At 37.9% G+C, this 24,727-nt stretch overlaps 1 protein-coding gene across 47 annotated transcripts in view; it reads right to left on the bottom strand.

Annotated features, from left to right (window-relative positions):
* The window catches only part of LOC127359483 (NACHT, LRR and PYD domains-containing protein 12-like), a 62,740-nt gene that overhangs the window by 17,926 nt on the left and 20,087 nt on the right, over positions 1 to 24,727 (bottom strand). For 34 of the 47 annotated variants that reach the window (XM_051393332.1, XM_051393330.1, XM_051393336.1 and 31 more), the window contains 2 exons: positions 4,480 to 4,653; positions 3,115 to 3,288 (listed from right to left, as the gene is read on the bottom strand). In XM_051393332.1, coding sequence (XP_051249292.1) covers positions 3,115 to 3,288; positions 4,480 to 4,653 — 348 coding nt within the window. Of the gene's footprint in view, positions 1 to 3,114; positions 3,289 to 4,479; positions 4,654 to 9,448; positions 9,623 to 14,675; positions 14,850 to 16,267; positions 18,048 to 18,234; positions 18,471 to 19,294; positions 19,530 to 20,106; positions 20,155 to 24,727 lie in introns of those variants that run through there. The other 13 variants (XM_051393349.1, XM_051393326.1, XM_051393304.1 and 10 more) reach the window with 8 other exon arrangements.

Genomic DNA, 24,727 nt, shown 5'->3' on the forward strand with positions numbered 1-24,727 from the left:
CTTCAGAGGAAAATCAACTTTCTGTGTCAGCCATCCACCCCGACCACAGGCCTCCATCTCTGGTGTGGTTCATCAATGTAAAGACCAAAACAAGAAGTGAACATAATCCAGGATTATGTTTGACAGAACAATGTCATTATGAAAACGATATAGTGCTATAAAAACCTAATTTCTAGGAGGCAGGGTTGATCTGAATTTGAATGATTATCTTCTAACATACTGTAATCTTTGTTTGCTATCTGGACTCGCTGCTTTGTTTTTCTGCACCGCTGCAGATTGTTATTCATTGTTTGTTTGTTTATCTGTTGATTGATTCTCTGAGAAATTATAAATGGACGACATGGATTTTGTAATTGTGTCTCTGTTTGTGTTCAAGGCGTTGGAAACACATATCAGTGATTTGGTTTGTTAAAAATCTGCTTTAAAGTCACAACCAATAAGTCTACAGTTATATTTAGACATTAAATTATACTTTTATACAGAACGTCCATATCTACAAGAGAACTGTCATACATTAGTTTATATTTGTTATATTACAATGAGATCAATGGCATATAAATATTGATTAAAGTCAGTCTCAGTCAACAGAAAACACATTTTCCGTTTTACTGTTAAATATTGTTAGAAACAGTTTAGTTCATATATTTTTGAACTCCAGCAGAAAGAATTGTTGTACGTCTCAGTGTTTTCTCTTTTCTCTGTATTGTTCTCATGCCGTTTGCATTCTAATACTTTATGTTTGTATCATAGATGTGTATATTCACCGTTATATACCTGGATGTACATATTGTTTGTGTTTATGAGTCCATCAGTCATCTGAGCCCACTGACAGTTCTTTGGTCACGTTGTAGGAACATTGGTAAATATTTAAGAAGCAGTCTTCAAGGCTAAATGTGAGAGCAGAGCATTAGTAAAGAATTCTGAAATACTAAGGTAATGAAGGTGATTTCTTAAGGTTCCCATGCATCCTGGAAAACCTGAGAAAGTCCTGGAAAATGACAATATTTACCAAAATGTTCCTGGAAATAAAACGCTGTCCTGAAAGAGGTTTCTAATGCAGAATAAATACAATCATAATCACATTGATAGACTTTATTCATGATCCTGTGAATGTGTTTTTGGTGCTGGTCCCAGTGGGGTTCAAACTGTAACTGTGCATCACAACCTTGTTCTGTTTTTATGACACATTTTAAGTGTGTTTGTCTTTTAGGAAGTTTCACAAAGCTTCTGCCCTCTGCTGTGAGCCAATAAAGGTTTAAAATCTGATTTGAATCATGGTCCTCTTTGTCTGCATGTAGAACAGTGTTTTTTAATTTGAAGCAAAGCAGAGCTGAGAATTTACAGCATTAATAAAAACCATTACCAGCTCAATATGTGACTGCGCTACTGAATAATAGTTGTGGGTTTTTTGACTCATATGAGAAGAATATTTGACAAGAGTGAAGCATTGTGTTGCAACGATATAAAAAATACTAAATCACATCAGTGAAATCAACATTTTCTTCCTTTCATGGTCATTAACCATCATTTATTACCGGTAATTCAGTTTATGAAATCAGGGTTTTATATGATCTTGTGTGCTGGCTTTAATTTCAAATCTAGTTTTATCACTTTAAATCAAGTTGAACTAAATGAAGTCAGTCAGAAAGAAAGTATTCACATCACCAGTTCAGTTTTCACTGCACACAGATATTGCATCCATTCAGATAAACCAGTCTGAGGAAAACAGTGGAAATGGTGACATCTGCTGGCAGAAAGCAGCTCCAGCAGGAGCTACAGAACATGAACACTGGTGATAACAACTGCTTCAACATTGATTTCTGTGGGAAAAAGCTCCACAGGTTGACTTTATGTGTCTGTAATGTGAAAACTAGCAGAGTCACACATAAAACTGTAAGAAACTGAACTTCATTTGGACTAAAAAAAAACATGATTTATTTGTTTTTACAGCACAAATCAAACCAGCATTATTTGTTTAATAGACATGATTAATGAATATAAAGTCTAGAATCTGCATATTAAACACTTCTAATTTTCTTTTCCATCAAACATTATATACAAAATGAAATATTAAAGCAATGACTTTCCACCAAAATCCAGACAGAATCTGTTTGTAGTCAGTTGAGAAACTTCAGTAAAGCCTTGATTGAATCCAGACTTTGTTCAGGTTTTATCTACTTCATTGATTATAATATGAGAAACGGCTGGTATTGGTGGGAATAACCAGAACTTCACACATGCAATATCAACTTCCACTGTTGTTCAGAAATATGTGGAAATTAACTGCACTACTCCATCGTTCCACAGGGTGGAGCTGCAACAGAAAGCAACACTGAAATATCCAATTCAATGTGTTCATCTACAGTTCTGTTGTCATAAACAGAATGAATGTGTAGAGGCAGTTTGGGTTCAGAATATGTGAATGAATGAAAGAATAAAATCCAGGTGGAGGTTCCAGGTGGAGGAGGTGGTTGAGTGTGGAGCAGAAGGAGTGGAGGAGTCTCAGTGTGTCTGCAGAGACTGTGTAGAAGGACAGAGCAGCAGCAGAGCAGTCCAGATACACTGATGATACTCTGTCACATCCAGAGGAACACACAGGGATGATGGTGGACTTGACATTGTGTCTGACAGTGGAGCTGATCTCAGAGCAGTTCAGACTGCAGCACTGAGAGTCATCTCCACTGGTTGTGATTCCTCTGTCAGTCACTGCTGGATGAAGCTCTCCTCTCCACTCTACCTCCCAGTAACATGGCCCAGTCAGAGCTGATGCTGCTGCTTCAACCTCTCTGGATCATCAGGACACAGCTGATCCTCCAACACAACCTCCTTCCTCACCACTCACACTCTGACTGAGATCACTTCCATCTGATGAGAGAAGAAGACAGACAACAGAAGTCATAAATCAGTGTTTACAGAGACTCCCTCCATCAGCACATCCAGTATAAAGAGCAGCAGGGACTTCAGTCGAGTTCAGACCAGCACTGGGGCAGCTGTGTAGCGTAGCCTGCTTCCTTTCAGCTCTCATGTTAACGTGTTGGAGTGAATATTTGGACAAAATTACAATACTACAATACTGCTGAAACCAGCATGGACTGACTCCAACCCTCTACTGACCTCAGAGTCTCCAGTCTACAGTGTGGACTCTCCAGAAAACCACACAGCAGCTTCACTCCTGAATCCTGCAGCTTGTTGTAATTCAGCCACAGCTCTCTCAGATGGGAGGGGTTGGACTTCAGAGCTGAGACCAGATAATCACAGCTGATCTCTGACAACCTGCAGCCACTCAAACTAAATAAAGAATAAAAGATGAAGATAAAATCATTAATAATCCAATCAGATGTGTTCAGGTTTGAAATGTGGAGATCAACATTACTATGTCCTAATCAATGAGCTTTTCTCTAAAATGAGTAGAGTGACTTTGTCCTTGTGTTATTGTGGATCATCATAATGTCAGCCTTCTACAGACATCATCCAAATGTCAGCATTCATACACCTAATTATGTCAACACGAATCAATAACATGCTGCTGATCTCAGTCAGGTCTGTAATTATAGGATCAATACTTTATCAAGAGGCGTAACTGTGGGCCCTGTCGTGCCCTCACATGTTCACATGCGTTCAGCAGTGATTATTAGTGCGAGCAGCATGGCACCAGAAAGACTCAGTGGATTGGCTTTACTCTCAATAGAGAACAGCAGAGTGAACAACAGTGTTGTTAATGACTTTGCTGAGGGAAAGGCCCAGAGGATGAACTTCTGATGGGTGAGGACAGGTGTCTCTTTGTTATGGAGTGGGACCAGGGATTTAAACTACCTCTCAAATGTTAGAAAATGCACACTGACTGTAATCTGTCTGTGATAACATTTGGTGTCTGTGCCATTGATGATGAATGGTGATTAATGAATTGTTTATTAAGTATTGTTGTGATCAGATGCCGTCATCCATTCATTCATACTGTGTAGGCCTATAATGAGTTGCTGTGCTTCTCTCGGTTGCTATTTGTTCTGTGATTATTGACATACTGTGGAAGCTACTTTGTGTTGATTTGTTACTGTAGGCTGGCTGAAGTTATTTCAGTTGGTTGATAGTCAGAGACAACAGGCTGTGGAGGTTTGAGCTGTCAGATTTGTGTTGATAGATTTGGCACTTTGTCTGCTGTCTGTGGTTCTGATCAAAGACTGCAGGTTTGCATTGTGTAGAGTTGTGTGTCATTTTGGGGGGGGGTCCAGATGTGACCATTTACCAACAATTATAAACATTCATTTACTTTAACAAGTAACAGTGGACATTTTCTACAGTTTCTTTAACAAACACAAGTCTTTGTGACTGCAGACTAAATTTAGTTCAACAAACATTAAAATATGAACAAAAGCAACTTTACAACTTTATGGATGTAAGTTATGTATGAACATAAATTAGGTTCAATTGATAATTAAACATATCAGATCTACAACAGTAACAGAGAGTCAGTGAACTGACCTCAGAGTCTCCAGTCTACAGTGTGGACTCTCCAGAAAACCACACAGCAGCTTCACTCCTGAATCCTGCAGCTTGTTGTCACTCAGGTTCAGCTCTCTCAGATGGGAGGGGTTGGACTTCAGAGCTGAGACCAGATAATCACAGCTGATCTCTGACAAACTGCAGTTCCACAATCTGAATAAAGAATAAAAGATGTAAGTTTAGAAGCATCATATGGATTCATAAAACTATTGGAAAAAACTAATACAGAATATATATATATATATATATATATATATATATATATATATATATATATATATATATATATTGTTTATAATATTGTCTGAGTCAGTTAAAATATTGATTATGTATTTATTGTATTCATGTATTTATTTTGTATTAAAAAACAAGATGTGAAATATAAGATGTAAATCAAGAGTTAAAGAGTTTAATGTAGATTCTTGTTGTTATATTCAGCTTTTAAATGTGGAGCTCAACATTGCTCTGCCACAGTCAATGGACTAAACCACTGAAGAAGAAAACAGACTTTAGCATTAAGATACTCAGTGTGGATCAGTATAATATCAGCCTTATGTCTGCACTTTACTGTCGGCACAACTTTCACATCATATTGTAACCAGGTTAAAAAAAACTATGCCTTGTAATAAAAATAAGATATTGTTTGTGACTTGATTAAAAAAAACAAACATCAGTTGTTATAAATAAGGTTAAAAGGTAAATAATAAATATGGTTAAAAACTGTTTAATAAAGATTAAAAATGTACAGTGTTATAAATGTGTTTTAAAAATATTCAGATGTTTAGTTATCCCACGTGGAAAGCCTGAAGATGGATCATATAGTGTTGAGCTAACTATTAAGTCACCGCTCAGAGTTCATGGGACTACGCGGGAGAGACCAGGCCGTTCCTGGACCCTGCTTGTCCTGTGATCACCATCAGAGACAGAGAGACTGCTAAAGGCTGCAGAGACCATGTTTGGACACCTGCTTGGTACCCTGTTCTTCACTGGAGATTGACAGTGGTAAAAGCTGCAGACTGAACTCAGAGAGGACCGAGGTCACCTACCATCCTTTTATTGTGTTGTTCAATTGAGGGAACCTGTGTGTGTGTGTGTGTGTGTGTGTGTGTGTGTGTGTGTGTATATATAACTTTAGTTATATTGTGTGTTAGAGGGAAATATTATTTCATTGCTGTAACTCTCAAATTTAAAAGAGAGTAAATGTTATTTCTAGTTGTGGACTCGATTAAAAAAATTCATCTAATTAATTAGAGGCTTTGTAATTAATTAATCTTAATTAATCGCATATCAATATTTGACACGAGAAGCAACATTTTTCAATTTAAATGGATTTTGGTATATGACTGAATCAATGAATAGACACATAAATGAGCTTAAACAACAAAATTGTGTTTATTTTCATCACTGAATGTTAACATAAAGTGCAATATGAATAAAGAATATTATGATTGCATTGTTCACAAGGCACAAACTTAAATTCAAGTTAGCTATTTTCAAGCTTTTTCAGGACTTTTTGTAAACTTTCTGTCTTCTATGTATGTTCTTCTTGCACGATTTGCACACTACTGTGCTTTTATCCAGGTTTCCACCCGGTAGTTTTTTTAAACTAAAATTTCCGCCCACCGAACCCAGCAACAACTTCTCATCGGTTTCCATTTCTCATGTTGTGTTCTGTGCATCAGTATTACTGGTTTGCCGGGAACTCGTGCAACGAGCAACGTTCCGCGCTGTTTGGAGTGCAAAAATAAATTGCGATTAAATGCGTTTTATTTTTTTTTCACATTATTTTTTCAGTAATTAATTAATCGTAATTAACGTGATAAAGTCCCAGCCCTAATTATTTCATTGAGTTTATTGTTTTATTCTTTTAAAAAGTTAGTTAACTTATTTCTTCTCAAATCTGATTCTTGTGTGATTCTTGGTTATTTGTTTTGCTAAAGTTATTTAAGCATAAGATATAAATTAGTGATCATTTTGTTGGAGAAGTAATAAATTATTATTATGCTAAGTGTTCAAATGTTAATTACAGTGTAATTGGTAAAAAGGTTAACTTAACCCTTGTATTATGTTAAGGGTCAATTTGACCCATTTCAGTTTTTGTGTTGATCAAAGTACTGGTTATCCTTTCTTTTTCTTGCTGAAATTTGGTGACTTTTCCTCATCTAGGGTCATGAACTGGTGTGTAAAATCTGGACACTTTGATGTGTAGTGGAATGTCTGTGCAGAGTTTGTATACAAAGATGATGTTGCGGGTCATTTTGACCCAGACGCTTTAATGTGGGTAAATAGCTGTTCAGATCCAAAATAAACATGTCTCTTTGATGTACTTTTTACTTTGATGTACAATTGTTTGTATTTTGATTGCCTCTGAGACCCAGAGCCAGGTGTGTGAAGAGAGGGAACTTTCTCACACTTGTCCTTGTCACTGTTCTCATGTCATCTCTTTGACAAACTCACCAAAAATGAGCTCCAGAAGGATGACAACTGAGGAGGCTTTATCAGAGATTTTTAACTGGGATAGTGATGTAGAGGAAGAGATTTCAGAAACAGAGGATTTTTCAGAGACAGAGGACAATGTTATTGCTGATCCAGATTGTCAATTTTCCTACGATGAGGAGGATTCAGAGGACGAGTCTGCCGTTGTTCCTCCAACAGATGAAAACCAAGGAATGCAGCAATCATCATCCACAGAGGGGACATGGGCATCTAAGGACGGTAATATAAAATGGTCAACATCACCACACCCAAGCCGAGGCAGACTATCATCTTCCAATGTGATCAAAATGACTCCCGGTCCTACAAGATTTGCTGTCACACGAGTTGATGAGATTCAATCAGCATTTCAGCTCTTCATATCCCCACCAATAGAGAGGATTATACTGGAAATGACCAACTTGGAGGGGAGACGTGTGTTTCAAGAGAAATGGAAGCCACTGGATCAGACTGACTTGCATGCTTACATTGGAGTTCTGTTATTAGCTGGAGTGTACAGGTCAAAGGGAGAAGCCACTGCAAGTCTATGGAATGAAGAGAATGGAAGGCCAATCTTTCGTGCAACAATGTCTCTGGAGACATTCCACATGATATCTCGTGTGATCCGCTTTGACAACCGCGACACCAGAGCTGGTCGACGTGAAAGAGACAAACTAGCTGCGATCAGAGATGTGTGGGATAAATGGGTTGAAAATTTACCTTTGTTGTACAGTCCTGGTCCCCATGTTACTGTAGATGAGCGCCTTGTTCCATTCAGGGGGCGCTGTCCTTTCCGACAGTACATGCCCAACAAGCCCGCCAAGTATGGCATCAAAATATGGGCAGCCTGTGATGCAAAATCCAGCTATGCATGGAATATGCAAGTATACACTGGAAAGCTACCTGGAGGAACATCTGAGAAGAATCAGGGGATGCGTGTGGTGCTGGAAATGAGTGAAGGGCTGCAAGGTCATAACATCACATGTGACAATTTCTTTACATCCTACCGCCTTGGAGATGAACTTCAGAAGAGAAAGCTGACCATGTTGGGAACAGTCAGAAGAAATAAGCCAGAACTTCCCACCGAAATTCTGAAGATGCAGGGCAGACCTCTGCATTCCTCAATATTTGCTTTCACTGAGAAAGCAACAGTTGTTTCATACTGCCCAAAGAGAAACAAGAATGTTCTTGTAATGAGTACAATGCACACAGATGCATCTCTGAGCACAAGAGAAGACATGAAGCCACAAATGATCCTGGATTATAACTCCACCAAAGGAGGAGTTGACAATCTGGACAAAGTCACAGCAACATACAGCTGCCAGCGCAAGACAGCCCGTTGGCCTTTGGTGATTTTCTACAACATTGTGGACGTGTCTGCTTACAATGCCTATGTCCTGTGGACTGCAATCAACCAGAAATGGAATGCCGGCAAATTGTACAGACGTCGGCTTTTCCTGGAAGAACTCGGCAAAGCACTTGTCACTCCCAAGATCCAGACGCGAGCCAGGCCAGCTTGATCCCCAGCAGCTGCAGCTGTCATTGAAAAGGTCAAACTCAGGTCACCCAACCCAACCTCACCCAACCAACATCCAGTGGACACAGGTGGAAAGAAAAGGAAAAGATGCCAGGTATGTCCCTCCCGAGAGGACAGTAAAACAAGTACCTCTTGTGTGAAATGCAAGAATTACATCTGCAGAAAGCACACAGTAACATTCTGTCCATCATGTGGAGAGCATTGAAAATGTTGAAGAAAATTTGGAGAACATTGAAAATGTTGAAGTTCGCTGGGATGAAGTTAAAGTTGAAGTTAAAGTTAAAAAGAAATGTGTTCATGAAGAGGGAAAAACTTAGCCCTTGTGCTTTCTTTGGTCAAGGAAGGAGGAAGGGATGAAGGAAGGAAGGTAGGAAGGAAAGAAGGGAGAAAGGAAGGAAGGAAGGAAGAGAGAAAAGAAGGGAATAGAGGAGGATGAACAGAGAGAAGGAAAACAGGATGAGAAGAAGGAAGGAGAGAGCATGGCAGGAGGAAAGAAGGAGGGAAGAATTGTCATTTTGACCCGAGAGGAGGACAAGAGGATTAGACTAAATATTTCTTAAATATAGTGTTGGAATTAAAAATGTATTGTATGTCACTTTTCTAAATGTTTATATAACCTAAAATAAAGTTGTTATTGGTTTAACCTGTTTTCTTGACTGTTTTGAGTGCATTTACACAGTACGGGTCAAAATGACATAATCAATGTCATTTTTTTCAACATAATACAAGGGTTAACAAAGCCTAGTAACAGTGCTGCTACAATTCATTAGCAGTGAATTAAAAGTCTCAATACTAGCAAAAGTGAATATTTAAAAAATTTGTAAATTGTTGTAAATTCAGTAAATTGATTAAAAGACCTCAGGTCCCTTCCCTGACTAAAATAGGGATAGGTGGGCTACAATATTAATCTCAGCACAGAAGGAAAAAATGGTGTCTGACCTCAGAGTCTCCAGTCTACAGTGTGGACTCTCCAGAAAACCACACAGCAGCTTCACTTCTGAATCCTGCAGATTGTTGTTACTCAGCTCCAGATCTCTCAGATGGGAGGGGTTGGACTTCAGAGCTGAGACCAGAGAAGAACAGCTGATCGCTGACAAACTGCAGCGCCTCAATCTGAATAAAGAATAAAAGATGCAAGTTTAGAAGACAATGTTCCTGCTTGAAATCATTCAGTGTTTAATAATCTGTTCAGAGCTGAAGAAGGTTTACAATGTACAAGTTTAGAAAATGTTAACTCCAAACACCTGAACCCAAAAGCAGGTTGAAAACTGTAAAATACAAAAAGGTAAAAAGAGCTCTCATTAATATTAATGACAACGTGCTGCTGCTTCAATAAAGACGTAGTGACTTCAGCTCTTAACCTCTGCCAGCTCCACCAGTGGCTCCATCTATACAAACTCATGTTGTGCAACCAAACACAAAGAAAAACCCACAGAAACTGATTGAAGGTTCCACTCAAGATCCTAAAGTTTCCAAAGATACCAAATATGTCAGGATGGATTTTGGAGAAATGGGAAGAAAATGATTCACAGAATATCTACAATATTTCAACTGCATGGGACGGTGCAGTTTCTTTTCTTTATCTTAGCTGTCTGTAACCCAGGTCACTGAACTGAACTGAGTCAACCATATGAGAGCAGACCCTGTAATCCTGTAAGTGAAACCTGACGGTGCTCTGTAACCAATCAGAGTGAGGCATTAGGTACAAACCTATGGGGTGCCTTTGTAAAGCGGCTCACACTGAAAATAACAGCAACATTTTGTCACATTTAGCTTCAAACAATGTTTAAAAAACTGGTATGAATTTTTGAGGGTCACTTTTTTGCACATTTACAACAATATTTGTCAATTTAGAGATATTTTAAATAGTTAAATCCAAATATTAAATGTTACACCTAAATGTTAAATCTAAATCTAAATGTTAAATTTAAATCTAAATGTAAATGTTAAATCTAAATATTAAATGTTAAATCTAAATGTTTCGGGTGAAACTAAATATTTAAATAATATGCAAATTCAAAATGCCAGTACCCGGAAGTACCAAAATAAAAGCTTGAGGAGGTCAGTGTGTGTTTATAGTATCAAATAACGAATATAAACCAGTCCCTCAAGAAAAATGCGGCGTTTTTTTGTAATTTTTGCGGGCAAAAATCCTTGATTATGCGACACGTTTTCTTAAAAAATGTGATGAAATATGCAGCATATTTATGCAATTTTATGCAATGAAATTGTGGGAACTTGCAAAAAATTGCGGTTTGATGAAAAAGAGAAAACAAAGTGATTCCCCCAACACCCTGTTCTCACTAGGCTACTACCTTAATGTAAAGAGTCATTTCTTATTACGTCCTATGATAAGCAAGCATACTACATCACAGAAAGTGATGGGAATATTTAATATTATCTTGTTTTATTTCAGACCTTAATAAACACATGGCTCAAACTTACAAAACATTGATGAGTCAAACAAGTTCTGTAGCTTTACAAAAGGAATATGCTACAACTTCTGTAAAAATGAATAAATTAAAAAAAATGAAATAAAATGTGTGCTTCCTGTTTTACAGAGGTAGCTATACAAAACAGATATCTTCTGTTAAAATAATTAGCCATTATGTTTGTTGGCAAATGAGACTGATTTGCGGGCTTCATCGCGGGGTTTGCAGCTTTTCGATGACGCTCACGTCGCGTAATTACGTCACTTCATTACGTCACTTCATTACGTCACTTCATTACGTTACCATGGCAACAGGGGAAAATGACTGCTCCTATGTGAAGTAAACGCAACATTTTTCAACTTTCTGCTAAGATATATGTGACTTTTTTGCGGGGATTATGAAATCATGCAAGCCCCTGCGCGGAAATCTGCAATTTATGTAGCCACTATAGCCAGCCCGAGGGGGCTCACTTTGACTAGGGTGGCCATTTCCTTCACATCAAAAAGGAGGACACTTTGCATACACAGGGACACACAGCAGATATTTGTTTGGTATGATCCGGTTTTAAATTTTAATGTTTTTCCACCAGATTACATAAAGGTGCATACACATACCACATAGCTAATAATAAATATACAAGATACAGCTCATGACAACGTGCCCTTCCAATTCAGATTACATAGGTCTAATAAACATCATACAGAAACTGTTCTTAATGGTTTTATCTGGATAAATAAAGGGGAAAACAGATACAGCACCTTCTGTTTCAGATGTATTGACTTTGCCTATCTACATATGAGTATGAGCATTTTCTGAATTTCAGTCCAACAACCGACGTTAGCTCACGTTATGTTCTTTGTCGCTGAGAGTTTGATTGACAGCCTCACGGTAGCAACTGGTGAGCCATGGTGTGGCAATCAACACATGGCTCATTTGAATATTAAAATGAGCCATCTGTTGATTCATCCAAAGAATCGGAGTCAGCCGAGAATATCGGCAGAGCCGTTCTGGCGGCTAAACAAATGTTTTCAGCGACAGCAACCGCCTCAGGGTCATAAATCCCGCACCATTCATAAAAGTGACACTAAAAACTTTAAGTACTCTTCAAATACAGTTTCTCCAAACGTGTTTATTATTTTAGGTAGTTATTATCACGATAATCCATGTCCAAGAGTCTGTTTCCCCAGATGAGATGGTTTTTATTCGTTATTTTACACTATAAACACACACTGACCTCCTCAAGCTTTTATTTTGGTACTTCCGGTTACCGGCATTTTGAATTTGCATATTATTTAAATATTTAGTTTCACCTGAAACATTTAGATTTAACATTTAGATTTAAATTTAGATTTAACATTTAGATTTAATATTAGATTTAGATTCAGATTTAACATTTAGATTTAGATTTAGATTTAACATTTAGATTTAAATTTAGATTTAACATTTAGATTTAATATTAGATTTAGATTCAGATTTAACATTTAGATTTAGATTTAGATTTAACATTTAGATTAAACATTTAGATTTAACATTTAGATTAAACATTTAGATTTAATATTAGATTTAGATTCAGATTTAACATTTAGATTTAGATTTAACATTTAGATTTAATATTAGATTTAGATTCAGATTTAACATTTAGATTTAGATTTAGATTTAACATTTAGATTAAACATTTAGATTAAACATTTAGATTTAATATTAGATTTAGATTCAGATTTAACATTTAGATTTAGATTTAACATTTAGATTAAACATTTAGATTTAACCTTTAGATTTAGATTTAACATTTAGATTTAACATTTAGATTTAGATTTAATATGTAGATTTAACATTTACATTTAGATTTAGATTTAACATTTAGATTTAGATTTAGATTTAACATTTAGATTAAACATTTAGATTTAACCTTTAGATTTAGATTTAACATTTAGATTTAGATTTAATATTTAGATTTAACATTTACATTTAGATTTAAATTTAACATTTAGATTTTGATTTAGCATTTAGATTTAACATTTCGCATTTAGATTTGACATTTAACATTTAGGTGTAATTTAATATTTGGTGTAATTTAATATTTGGATTTAACTATTTAAAATATCTCTAAGTTGACAAATATTGTTGTAAATGTGCAAAAAAGTGACCCTCAAAAATTCATACCAGTTTTTTAAACATTGTTTGAAGCTAAATGTGACAAAATGTTGCTGTTATTTTCAGCGTGAGCCGCTTTACAAACGGCACCCCATACAAACCTGTAGCAGGTGAAGCAGATTGGTTAATGAATGGGTAAGCTGTAGAGAGTGAGGAACTACTGCTGGTAAGTACAAGCCAAAGTTGTTTTTAACATCTATATTCAACGTAAACGCTGAAGTATTAATGGTTCTGTTTCATGACAGCGGAGACTTTGTATAATGTACTGTTATAGTGTTGTTTGCTCAATATTTGATTGTATTGTTCAGAAACTGTTAAATACACAGTGTGGGGCTGAACATAGTGTACAGAAATACAATGAAGGGAGGTTAACACAACTTCCTTAGTAACATCCAGTAGACTGATGTACGCAGAGTTTGGTTACTTTAAAGGGGCAGTATGAATTAAATTTAGTTTGCAATAACTTAATGTATTTACGAGTTAAATAATGTACTGTGATATTTCTAGTCACTTTTAAAGTATAGAATATATACTTATACTAGAGTTACTGGTTGTTAAAGCTGATTCTGGCCCTGTTGGCTTATACAGGTGGAGTTTTGAGAGTGGAAAAGAAGGCGAGCTAATCAAGCCCAAGAAAAGGATTCAACTTTCCTTGGAACTACTGCGGTAGGTTACATGCAGCCAGAGACTCTCACTGTTCACACGTCCCCAGTTCACTCACACATCCAGCACATTCCCCTCTTTGACTCTGACTGCAACTAAAACTGACTGAATGAACTTATCACTTGGACTGCTTCCCTGTGCTGATCTACATTGAAAGACACTTGTAGTGCTGTGGATGGGTGCTGATCGGTTCATGTGTTGGGTCCTTAGTTGGTTTTAAGAAGGTTTTGTGTAAAATGTTTATTTTGATTAATCCTTTGACTCAAATGGTTTTGAGATAAATTAATGTTGATACTTAATCTGTCTCTAGTTCTCTCATTACACTTAAAGTGATAAAAGCACTTAACTTTCTGAGAAATGTATGAAAGATTGAACTTAAATAGAGTTAAACTTAAATCTGTGTTTAACCATCTTTTGTTATTTTTAATTCATTTATAAAATGTGCCTGGCATATTAGTTATTTTTCATTTGTTTAAAAATATATGGTACCTTTTCTGAAACATAATCTGGATTTCTGAAGCTTTTTTTCAATACTGTGATCAGTGAAATCATTCCTCCTAACACTAATCTTCTGATATTCCATCCTTAGTTAATCACCTGCTGCTTATTATTGACAGTAAGTATAGTAAAGATATGCTACATGTCTCTCTCTGTTTATACAGAAGCTCAAACTCTCTGCAGCCTGTTTTTATCTGCTGTCATCAGATCTTCAACAACCTCATTCATATCCCTCACACACTCTACAGCCTCATCAGTACTGACATCATCTTCACTGACTGATGGACCACAATGTGAGTCTGTGGAGGCTGAAAAACTCTCCTGTCAAACATTTCAATTCTATACTTTTTGTTACTGTACCAACTGTTGAGTCATTTGGAAAGACACAAAACTGCATGCACTACAGTCAGTGAACTGACCTCAGAGTCTCCAGTCTACAGTTTGGACTCTGCAGTCCAGCAGACAGTGTCTTCACTCCTGAATCCTGCAGCTCGTTCTTACTCAGGTCCAGATGTCTCAGATGGGAGCGGTTGGACTTCAGAGCTGAGGCCACAACTTCACAGTGAGTCTCTGAGAGTCCACAGTTACAAAGTCTGTAATGACACATATTAGAAAATATGTTTTTATAAAAGATTACTTTATGGATTCGAATAGTTTGACATTTCCTGTTTTTATGAATATTTGCTTTTTACATCAGTTTCTAATCTCATCTCACTGTGTTTGACATGAAACAATCATTTGCATCACTCTCTCTCATACCCGAAGAATGCAGATCGCCACTCAGTCGCTTCGTCCTTCACTTCCAAGTGTATAGGAGAAACTACGCTGGCCGTGAAATGTGCAAAAAATAAATAAATAGAAGAAACATCCCTATCAAGAGCCAGTGTTTGGTTTGTCTCTTCTATGCTACTGTGGAAACATGAAGGTGTAATGAAAATACAATGATTCTTATATCTGGGTGATTTTACACTACTGAAAAATACTCATGAATATTATCTTCCATTAGAGCCTCCTAAATGTTACACACTGGACCTTTAAATCTTTAAAGCCGAATCAGAAAAAAAATCTTGTTCTGTCATGTTCTGTAAATGTGACACCTACAAATGTATGGTCACAACTGTTCAGTTACTTTATGTATTTACCTGTGGAAAAGGACAGATTTGGATGTATTGTTACAGGGGGTTGAGTCGTATTGTTGAAGGTGTAATTGCTCAGTGTCACCACAAGAGGCAGTGTCTACCTTGGTGAGCACTAGTTGTATTCGGGCTCTGTGAGGCTTCTGCTGCTCAGACAGAGAACAGCCTAAAGATCACAACTAATGTCTCCTGTCTCTGCTTTTCCTGGACACAACAGGTTGTTAGTGTGTGTTATCTCATTACAACACATTTCCAAGGACTTTAAAAGCCTTCCTCATGTTATTGTGACAAAGTTTGACAGATAAAATAGTTGGTTTGATCAGGTGAGAAACTTTTCCTGCCCACTGCAACGAAGCTCCTGTGTAACAGTTTAACAAGGAAGAAATATATTTTATTTTCTGTCATTCAGGCTCCTTGACATGTGTACCTCTAGTTGCTAATTCGGGTCATGATAATACTGTAAATGGGTTGCACTAATATTGTGCTGATGGTGAGTCATAGTGCACATTAACACTTTGAGAGGTATTCCTGTTTAACTTAACAGCTGATTTGTACTATTATAAATTGTAAATTATGTTATTCCAGCAGTTCAGTATTGACCTTTGTGTTGTAAGGTGAATTGTGTTATATAATAATATATAATGTTGATAGTGTGAATAAGAGACAGAGTTTGTGTAAATGAAGAGAAAAAGGAGATACATTCTTTTAAATAAAGACAGAACAGTCTGCCGAACCATCACAACTAACATCTCCAGTCTCTGCTTTTCCTACAATCTTTAAATCCAGCTGGGTTTTTGGTTTCTAATTTTCTCATAAGAGGTGGGTGTGGCATCCCCAAACATACTCCATGTTAACTATAAAACCACTGGACTTACACAGCCTTTCTGCAGTTCCTCACAGCGGGAATCAGTCTCAGTCGTCCCTGGTCTGATGTGTTGTACTTCTTCAGGTTCAACTCATCCAGAACCTCCTCTGACATCTGCAGCATGTAGGCCAGAGCTGAGCAGTGGATCTCAGAGAGTTCCTTATCTGATCTGTTCTCTGACTTCAGGAACTCTTGGATCTCCTGATGGACTGAGTGGTCGTTCATCTCCATCAGACAGTGGAAGATGTTGATGCTTCTGTCAGGAGAGCTATTATACATGTTCATCTCCTTCAGATTGTTGATGACTCTCTGGATTACTTCTGGACTGTTGTCTGTCTGACCCAGCAAGCCTCCTAAGAGTCTCTGGTTGGACTCCAGAGAGAGGCCATGAAGGAAGCGAACAAACAGGTCTAGGTGGCCATTTTTACTTTTAAGGGATTTCTCCATTGCTCTCTTCAGAAAGACATCCAGGGAGATCTTCCCCAGGAAGTCTTCCAGTACCTTTGTGATCCTGTTGGTGTAACAGTAGAACACGTAGACTGCAGCCAGAAACTCCTGAATGCTCAGATGAACAAAGCAATAGACTGTTTTCTGGAAGATCACACTCTCTCTTTTGAAGATCTCTGTACAAACTCCTGAGTCCACCGAGGCCTCTGTGACATCAAGACCACACTGCTCCAGGTCTTCTTGGTAGAACATGATGTTTCCTTTCTCCAGCTGTTCAAACGCCAGCCTACCCAGCTTCAGAAGAACGTCCGTGTCAGCCTTCGTCAGCTCGTGTGGACTCTTCTCATGTCCCTCATCGTACTTCTGCTTCTTCCTCTTTGTCTGAACCAGCAGGAAGTGTGAGTACAGGTCAGTCAGGGTCTTGGGCAGCTCTCCTCTCTGGTCTGTAGTCAACATGTGGTCCAGAACTGTAGCAGTGATCCAGCAGAAGACTGGGATTAGACACATGATGTGGAGGCTCCTGGAGGTCTTGATGTGTGAGATGATTCTGCTGGACAGATTTTCATCACTGACTGTCCTCCTGAAGTACTCCTCCTTCTGGGAGTCAGTGAAGCCTCGTATTTCTGTTACCCTGTCAACACATTCAGGAGGGATCTGATTGGCTGCTGCAGGTCTGGAAGTTATCCAGACGAGAGCCGAGGGAAGCAGATTCCCCTTGATAAGGTTTGTCAACAGCACGTTGACTGAAGACTTCTGTGTGATGTCAGACACAACCTTAATGTTGTGGAAATCCAGTGAAAGTCTGCTTTCATCCAGGCCATCAAAGATGAACAAAAGTTTACAGACAGTGAGCTGCTCTGCTGTGACCTTCTGTAATGTTGGATGGAAAACATAGAGCAGCCTGAGAAGACTGTACTGCTCATCTTTGATCAGGTTCAGCTCCCTGAACGAAAGCAGAACCACCAGACTGACATCTTGGTTTTCCAAGCCCTCTGCCCAGTCCAGAGTGAACTTCTGCACTGAGACGGTTTTTCCAATGCCAGCGACGCCGTTCGTCAGAACCACTCTGATGTGTCTCTGTTGGTCAGGTAAGGCTTTAAAGATCTCGTGGCACTTGATTGGAGTGTCATGGAGGGTCTCCATCTTGGAAGCTGTCTCAAGCTGCCTCACCTCATGTTGGGTATTAACCTCTTCACTCTGTCCCTCTGTGATGTAGAGCTCAGTGTAGATCCTGTTGAGGAGGGTTCCACTTCCTGTTTCATCAGTTCCTTCAGTCACACGTTTACATCTGGTCTTCAGACTGATCTTATGTTTATCTAAAACCTCCTGCAGACCACTATCTGCTGAAAGAGAAGAAACATATTCTGAGACTAAACTGAGAAGCAGAATCTGGATCAATAAAAATGTTTCTCAATTTATGATATTCATGATAATATTAAATACACTGCATAACACAACAAATGTCCCTGTAATAGATTATAAAGTCCTGTTTTCAGACATGAGGACATCAGCACACAGATACAGTCTTACTTTGTACAGTGCTGGTCTGACTGGCTGTCTGCAGTTCAGCTCTTGTTCTGGATCTTTCTCCACAATGGGGACAGGAGGAGTCTCCTGATGAAGCAGACTGGTCCCAGTATGAGGTGATGCACTGTCTGCAGAACCAGTGTCCACAGCTGGTAGAGACTGGATCCTTCAGGACGTCCTGACACAAAACACAGCAGGACAGCTGCTCCTCCACAGAAACATGACTCCTCTTCTTCTTTCTGGGGAGATAAAGTAAAATCACTCAGATTAGAAATCATAGTTATATTTCAATGTAAAAAAGCTGAGTTGAGCTTTTACTAAATCACAATATCTGAGATATTGTCTTCTTGATCGGATAACAATCTGCTCCAAAATATGTGACAGCTGCTTCAACCTGAAGAGATCAATTATTCTCATTCTGCTTTTATTGATAAAGATGTTTAACTGAGTCACAGTGGGGCAGTTTGCATTCTTATATTTCAGTCAGGACCACTTTTGTCAAAATAGCTTTTATTCCAAAGGAGAATATTACATTTGGCAGTATGGCTCTGTTCTGGGACCTCCTTGCCCTTCCACGTGCCTACGTGGAAAAGTTTAAGACAAGGAGAGCGGCAGCAGAGAGGCCCCAGTGTACACAACAGAGCAAGCATCAATGGCAATCAGAGAATGACACTGATTAATTAGAGAGAGTTGAGCTGTCAGCTGACTGTGTATGGTTTACAATAGGAAGCTTAGGAGGAATCAGCTGAGCCATCAGCTGATGTGTGTTAATGATTAGCTGTGATCAGCTGATATAGCTAGAATATATCACAAGATGCTTCTCTCTTTTCCAACAGCTGTGTTTGGAAAAAGGCTTTTTGAAGAATTTCAGACTGCTGATGTTCGGAAACTTTCTCAGAGATACTGTTAATCTAAAAGATAGTCCTCATCAATGGAGTCAAATACAACCCCACTGTTTCAAATGTCATTTCTAGAAATAATATTGTCTTATATTTGGACAAATACAATCATATAATGGTGATAATATAATGATAGAAACTGAAGTTAGTAGCAGTTCTCTTACTGTGTGTCTGAGGGTTCAGGTTCATTACTGAAGGTTGGATTATAATCTTTAGACCAATCACTCTTCATAGACAGACAGCTGGACATTGGAGACTCTGCTCTGTCCTCCTCTTCCTCCACACAGTCACTCATCTTCTGCACTTCAGAGAGCGTTGAGACAAATATGTAGTTCATGCAAGTCGTACAACATGAAGACGAAGAAGACAAACAGGTGAAACAAGATGCAGAGGAGGAGACTGTAAAATGGAGATGAAGTTAATATCTAACAGTGATCCTGATCTTTGGACCAACATTTATTGTATCTACAGGGTTATAACACAATATCTTGACTGTGTGTACAGTTTAATAAAAGTCAATAAAACAGACCTTTGGTAAACTTAAACAGTTTAATTGAGGCTGTACTTAGTGATAACGTTTTACTGAGCTGTATTATTTTTCCAGGTGTACCTGAAGTAGCAGAGAAAAATATGAACTGTAAGATTCAATTTGTAAAAGAAAACCACTGTCACTGATCACTGATCTTCTGGACTTCAGTCAGTCTGAGAGAGAACCAGTAACACTGACTGTGAGCTCAGAACACAAGAATCATGATCAACAAGTCTGTTCAAGTGTCTCTCACACACACACACACACACACACACACACACACACACACACACACACACACAGTATATTGACACTGCTTTGAATGTATGCTTGTTTTTTTGAGTTAGCATTAAGTCTGTTGTTCATTATTCATCCAATCACACTGTATTCACAGATGAATCAGAGACTTTGACAGTAAAACAATAATAATGTTGTATTAACACTCACCCTGACTCTGACTTCCTGTCTCTCCTTCTGCTCTGTCGACTCAAAATGGAGTCTGAACCCTGACTGACTGAACACAAACTGTTTTATTGTTTTATTGTGGTAAGTACAGTACCTGTATCACCTGTTCCTCCCCTCGTCATTTACAGGTCACATACTAAATCCAGGTTTCTTCCAAATCACCTCACTTATTTCCCTGCTTGAAAAGCTCCAACTGAAATAAATAAATGTAACCCAGCTAACTAGGTTAAGATTGTTGTTCATTAAACTCAACCTAGTTAGCTGTGTTTACCTTGAACAATGGTTGTGGTTGTAGATCAGCTGAAGAAGTATTTGGTGACGTTCAACTTTTCAATGTGAGAATTGTGCTGGGACAGCTTCTTCACAGACATGTTGCTGCTGCAGTTGTCTTTGTAACACCAGAAGAACTTTGTCACATTCCTGATCAACTCTTTTGCTAAAAACACATTTTTATGAGTAATTCATTTGAATCTGTTGATTTGAGCTGCATCTGCTTTGTTTTATTTCAAACTGTCACTCTTGTTTTATTTCAAACTGTTTATAAAATGTCTCCTGATCATTCATTCATCCTCATCCATCATTCATTTCAATGAATTCTGTATTACATACAGAAGATTCAATGTTTTATTTTCCCCACAAATAACTGGTTTTTAATGTTTGTGTGTTATTATGAGTTGTGTCCATGTCACAGGTTTGAACCCAGCTTGTCTCCCTGTGTGTCTGTCTGAAAAACACACTCTTGTATGGTTGAGTCTCAGTTGATTGTTGATGCAGCAGCGGCACCTGCTGTCCAAACCAACAAACTACCAGCTGAAGTCAGATCTGCTCTTCATCTGTTGTTCAATCTCATATCAGACATCCTTCCATGTTCACTGCTCTGTGTGTGTGTGTGTGTGTGTGTGTGTGTGTGTGTGTGTGTGTGTGTTGTTGTTATTGTTGCTGTTTGACAGTCTTATAGCAGACACACTCATTTTCCTGCATCTACAGCTCACTGAAGGACAAAAACTCTAAAGATAGGGGCTTAAACGAGGGACTTTGTGCACTGCTCCTAAGTTACCACTAGGGGGCGATACTTGTTTTTAATGATTAATGAACATTTATCCGTCATCAGTAACTAATCTGTCTGCTTGTTGTTTTTTTCCAGATCTCTTTATTAGTTACTGCATTTTCTTCCTTTCATGGTCATTAACCATCATTTATTAATTCAAATAATCAGTTATCACATTATAAGTTATGTGAGGAAACGCCAACTCATTAACTAACACAGTTTTCTTTGTTTCCTTTATTTTATTTATAGTCAATATCAAATGAAAAAGACGTAGAATTGTTGGTAGCATTGGATTTACGTTACAGACACGCTGTAATCAGAACAATAACCTGTCTGAGTCCTTTGTGGAAGCCATCTTGTGCTGGTGCTGAAAGAGGAAGTAGGCGGATTCTCAGATTTGATTGGATAATGGATGTGTGATAAAATCAGTGCCTGCAATCTTTAACATGAACAATGGGAACCGAGTCGCAGTTGAGAGCTGTTCTTTTTCTTTTTTTTAATCGCTGTCATGCACACAGCATTGTGCACACAAGCTCCTCTTTAGCTACTCCACTGAGATGGAGAGCATGCACAACAAGGGGAGGAGCGCAGCAGAGTACACCTGGGGTGCTAATTTGATATGCAAATTTCTCATGACGTCGTCTGAGTTGTCCGACACAGTGGCACACTGCTTTCACGTGAGTGCGGAGTGTCAGTACTGCAGCTACAATGAGCCAAAGAAAGCGCAGCATTTGGTTCCAAAGAGGAAAAAAGCAGCAACACTGAAAATAAACAGACTTCAACATAAAATACATCAAAATATATAAAACAATCAATCAATCAATCATCATCCTTACCTTCATCATCATCAATAATCATATCATCATCATCTTCATCATCTTCATCATCATCATCATCATCATCATCCTCATCTTCATCTTCATCATCATTTTCATCTTCATCTTAATCTTCAACATCACCTTCATCATCATCAACTTTATTGTCTTCATCATCATCTTCATCATCAATCATCATCGCCATCATCATCTTCTTTGTCTTCATCATCATCCCCATCACCAATCATCATCACCATCATCTTCATCATTTTCATTTTTATCTTCATCTTCATCATCATCCTCCTCATCATCCTCTTCATCATCATTTTCATCTTCATCATCTTCATTTCATCTTCATCTTCTTCATCATCATCATCTTCATCATCATTATCATCATCATCATCATTTTCATCTTCATCATCTTCATCTTCATCATCTTCATCTTCATCATCTTCTTCATCATCTTCATTTTCATTTTCATCTTCTTCATCATCATCTTCATCACCATCACATCATCATCATCATCTTCATCATCTTCATCATCACCTTCATCATTATCACCTTCATCTTCATCATTCATCAGTCATCAATAATCATTATCATCTTCATCATCATCATCATCATCATCATCATCATTATTAATCCACCATCATCATCATCATTATCATCTTCATCATCATCTTCATCAATCATCATTATCATCTTCATCATCAACATCAACATCATCATCATCATCACAATCAATGAACCAATCAATCAATTAATCAATCATAGGAATAAGAAGCTCCTAATATTCTCTTTTAAATGTTTCCATAGAGGAGCCACATTAGTTTCTCCCATAATTCCTCTCTCCTTCTGTTGCAGTTCCTCTGTGGTCCAGCAGGAGGCAGTATAACTCCACAGAAAGATCAACCTGCCTGCTGTTTCTCTTTCTGCTGAGTAAACCTCTGTTCTCTACCTCTCATCTCCTTCCCTTTATTCTTTCTGCTTTGTTTCCTTTCTCTCTTGTCCTCCCCTCTTTTCCTCACCTTTAGTGTCCCCCTTCACTTCTTTCCTCTCCTTACTCCCTTCTCTTCTCCTCGGCCTTCTTCTTGTCCTTTGTCTTCTCTTTTCCTTCCTCATCTTAATTGATTGAGACATTTTGCTGATGATCAACAAATGATAATTATTACAGAAGACAGTGTGTGTGTGTGTTTGTGTGTGTGTGTGTGTGTGTGTGTGTGTGTGTTGGTTTTTGTGTATCAAGTGGACATTGACGTTACTGACACATTAACACTAGATGGACATTTTGTATTATGAGGACAGGGTCAGTGTCCTGCTAATTCTAAAAATGTAGAAATGTTTCTATAGAGCTAGAGGGATCAAATCCAAAGTTTCTGCTAAAGTCCATCCCGTACACAATAACCAGACATTGTATAATCTGTGTATCAACACAGCGCCCCCCTAGTTTGATCTGTGGTACTGCACCACCTCATTAATAAGGCTTCTGCCCTCTGCTGTGAGCCAATAAAGGTTTAAAATCTGATTTGAATCATGGTCCTCTTTGTCTGCATGTAGAACAGTGTTTTTTAATTTGATGTAAAGCAGAGCTGAGAATTTACAGCATTAATAAAATCCATTACCAGCTCAATATGTGACTGTGCTATTGAATAATAGTTTTGGGTTTTTTGACTCATATGAGAAGAATATTTGACAAGAGTGAAGCATTGTGTTGCAACGATATAAAAAATACTAAATCACATCAGTGAAATCAATATTTTCTTCCTTTCATGGTCATTAACCATCATTTATTACCGGTAATTCAGTTTATGAAATCAGGGTTTTATTTGATCTTGTGTGCTGGCTTTAATTTCAAATCTAGTTTTATCAGTTTAAATCAAGTTGAACTAAATGAAGTCAGTCAGAAAGAAAGTATTCACATCACCAGTTCAGTTTTCACTGCACACAGATATTGCATCCATTCAGATAAACCAGTCTGAGGAAAACAGTGGAAATGGTGACATCTGCTGGCAGAAAGCAGCTCCAGCAGGAGCTACAGAACATGAACACTGGTGATAACAACTGCTTCATCATTGATTTCTGTGGGAAAAAGCTCCACAGGTTGACTTTATGTGTCTGTAATGTGAAAACTACAAGAGTCCCACATAAAACTGTAAGAAACTGAACTTCATTTGGACTAAAAAACATGATTTATTAGTTTGACAGCAACAATCAAGATAGCATTATTTGTTTTATAGACATGATTAATAAATATAATGTCTAGAATCTGCATATTAAACACTTCTAATTTTCTACAGAATGAAATATTAAAGCACTGACTTTCCACCAAAATCCAGACAGAATCTGTTTGTAGTCAGTTGAGAAACTTCAGTAAAGCCTTGATTGAATCCAGACTTTGTTCAGGTTTTATCTACTTCATTGATTATAATATGAGAAACGGCTGGTATTGGTGCGAATAACCAGAACTTCACACATGCAATATCAACTTCCACTGTTGTTATGAAATATCCAATTCAATGTGTTCATCTACCGTTCTGTTGACATAAACAGAATGAATGTGTAGAGGCAGTTTGGGTTCAGAATATGTGAATGAATGAAAGAATAAAATCCAGGTGGAGGTTCCAGGTGGAGGAGGTGGTTGAGTGTGGAGCAGAAGGAGTGGAGGAGTCTCAGTGTGTCTGCAGAGACTGTGTAGAAGGACAGAGCAGCAGCAGAGCAGTCCAGATACACTGATGATACT

The sequence above is a fragment of the Dicentrarchus labrax genome, unplaced genomic scaffold, assembly GCF_905237075.1.
Source record: "Dicentrarchus labrax unplaced genomic scaffold, dlabrax2021, whole genome shotgun sequence".
In the NCBI taxonomy this organism is placed as follows: domain Eukaryota; kingdom Metazoa; phylum Chordata; class Actinopteri; family Moronidae; genus Dicentrarchus; species Dicentrarchus labrax.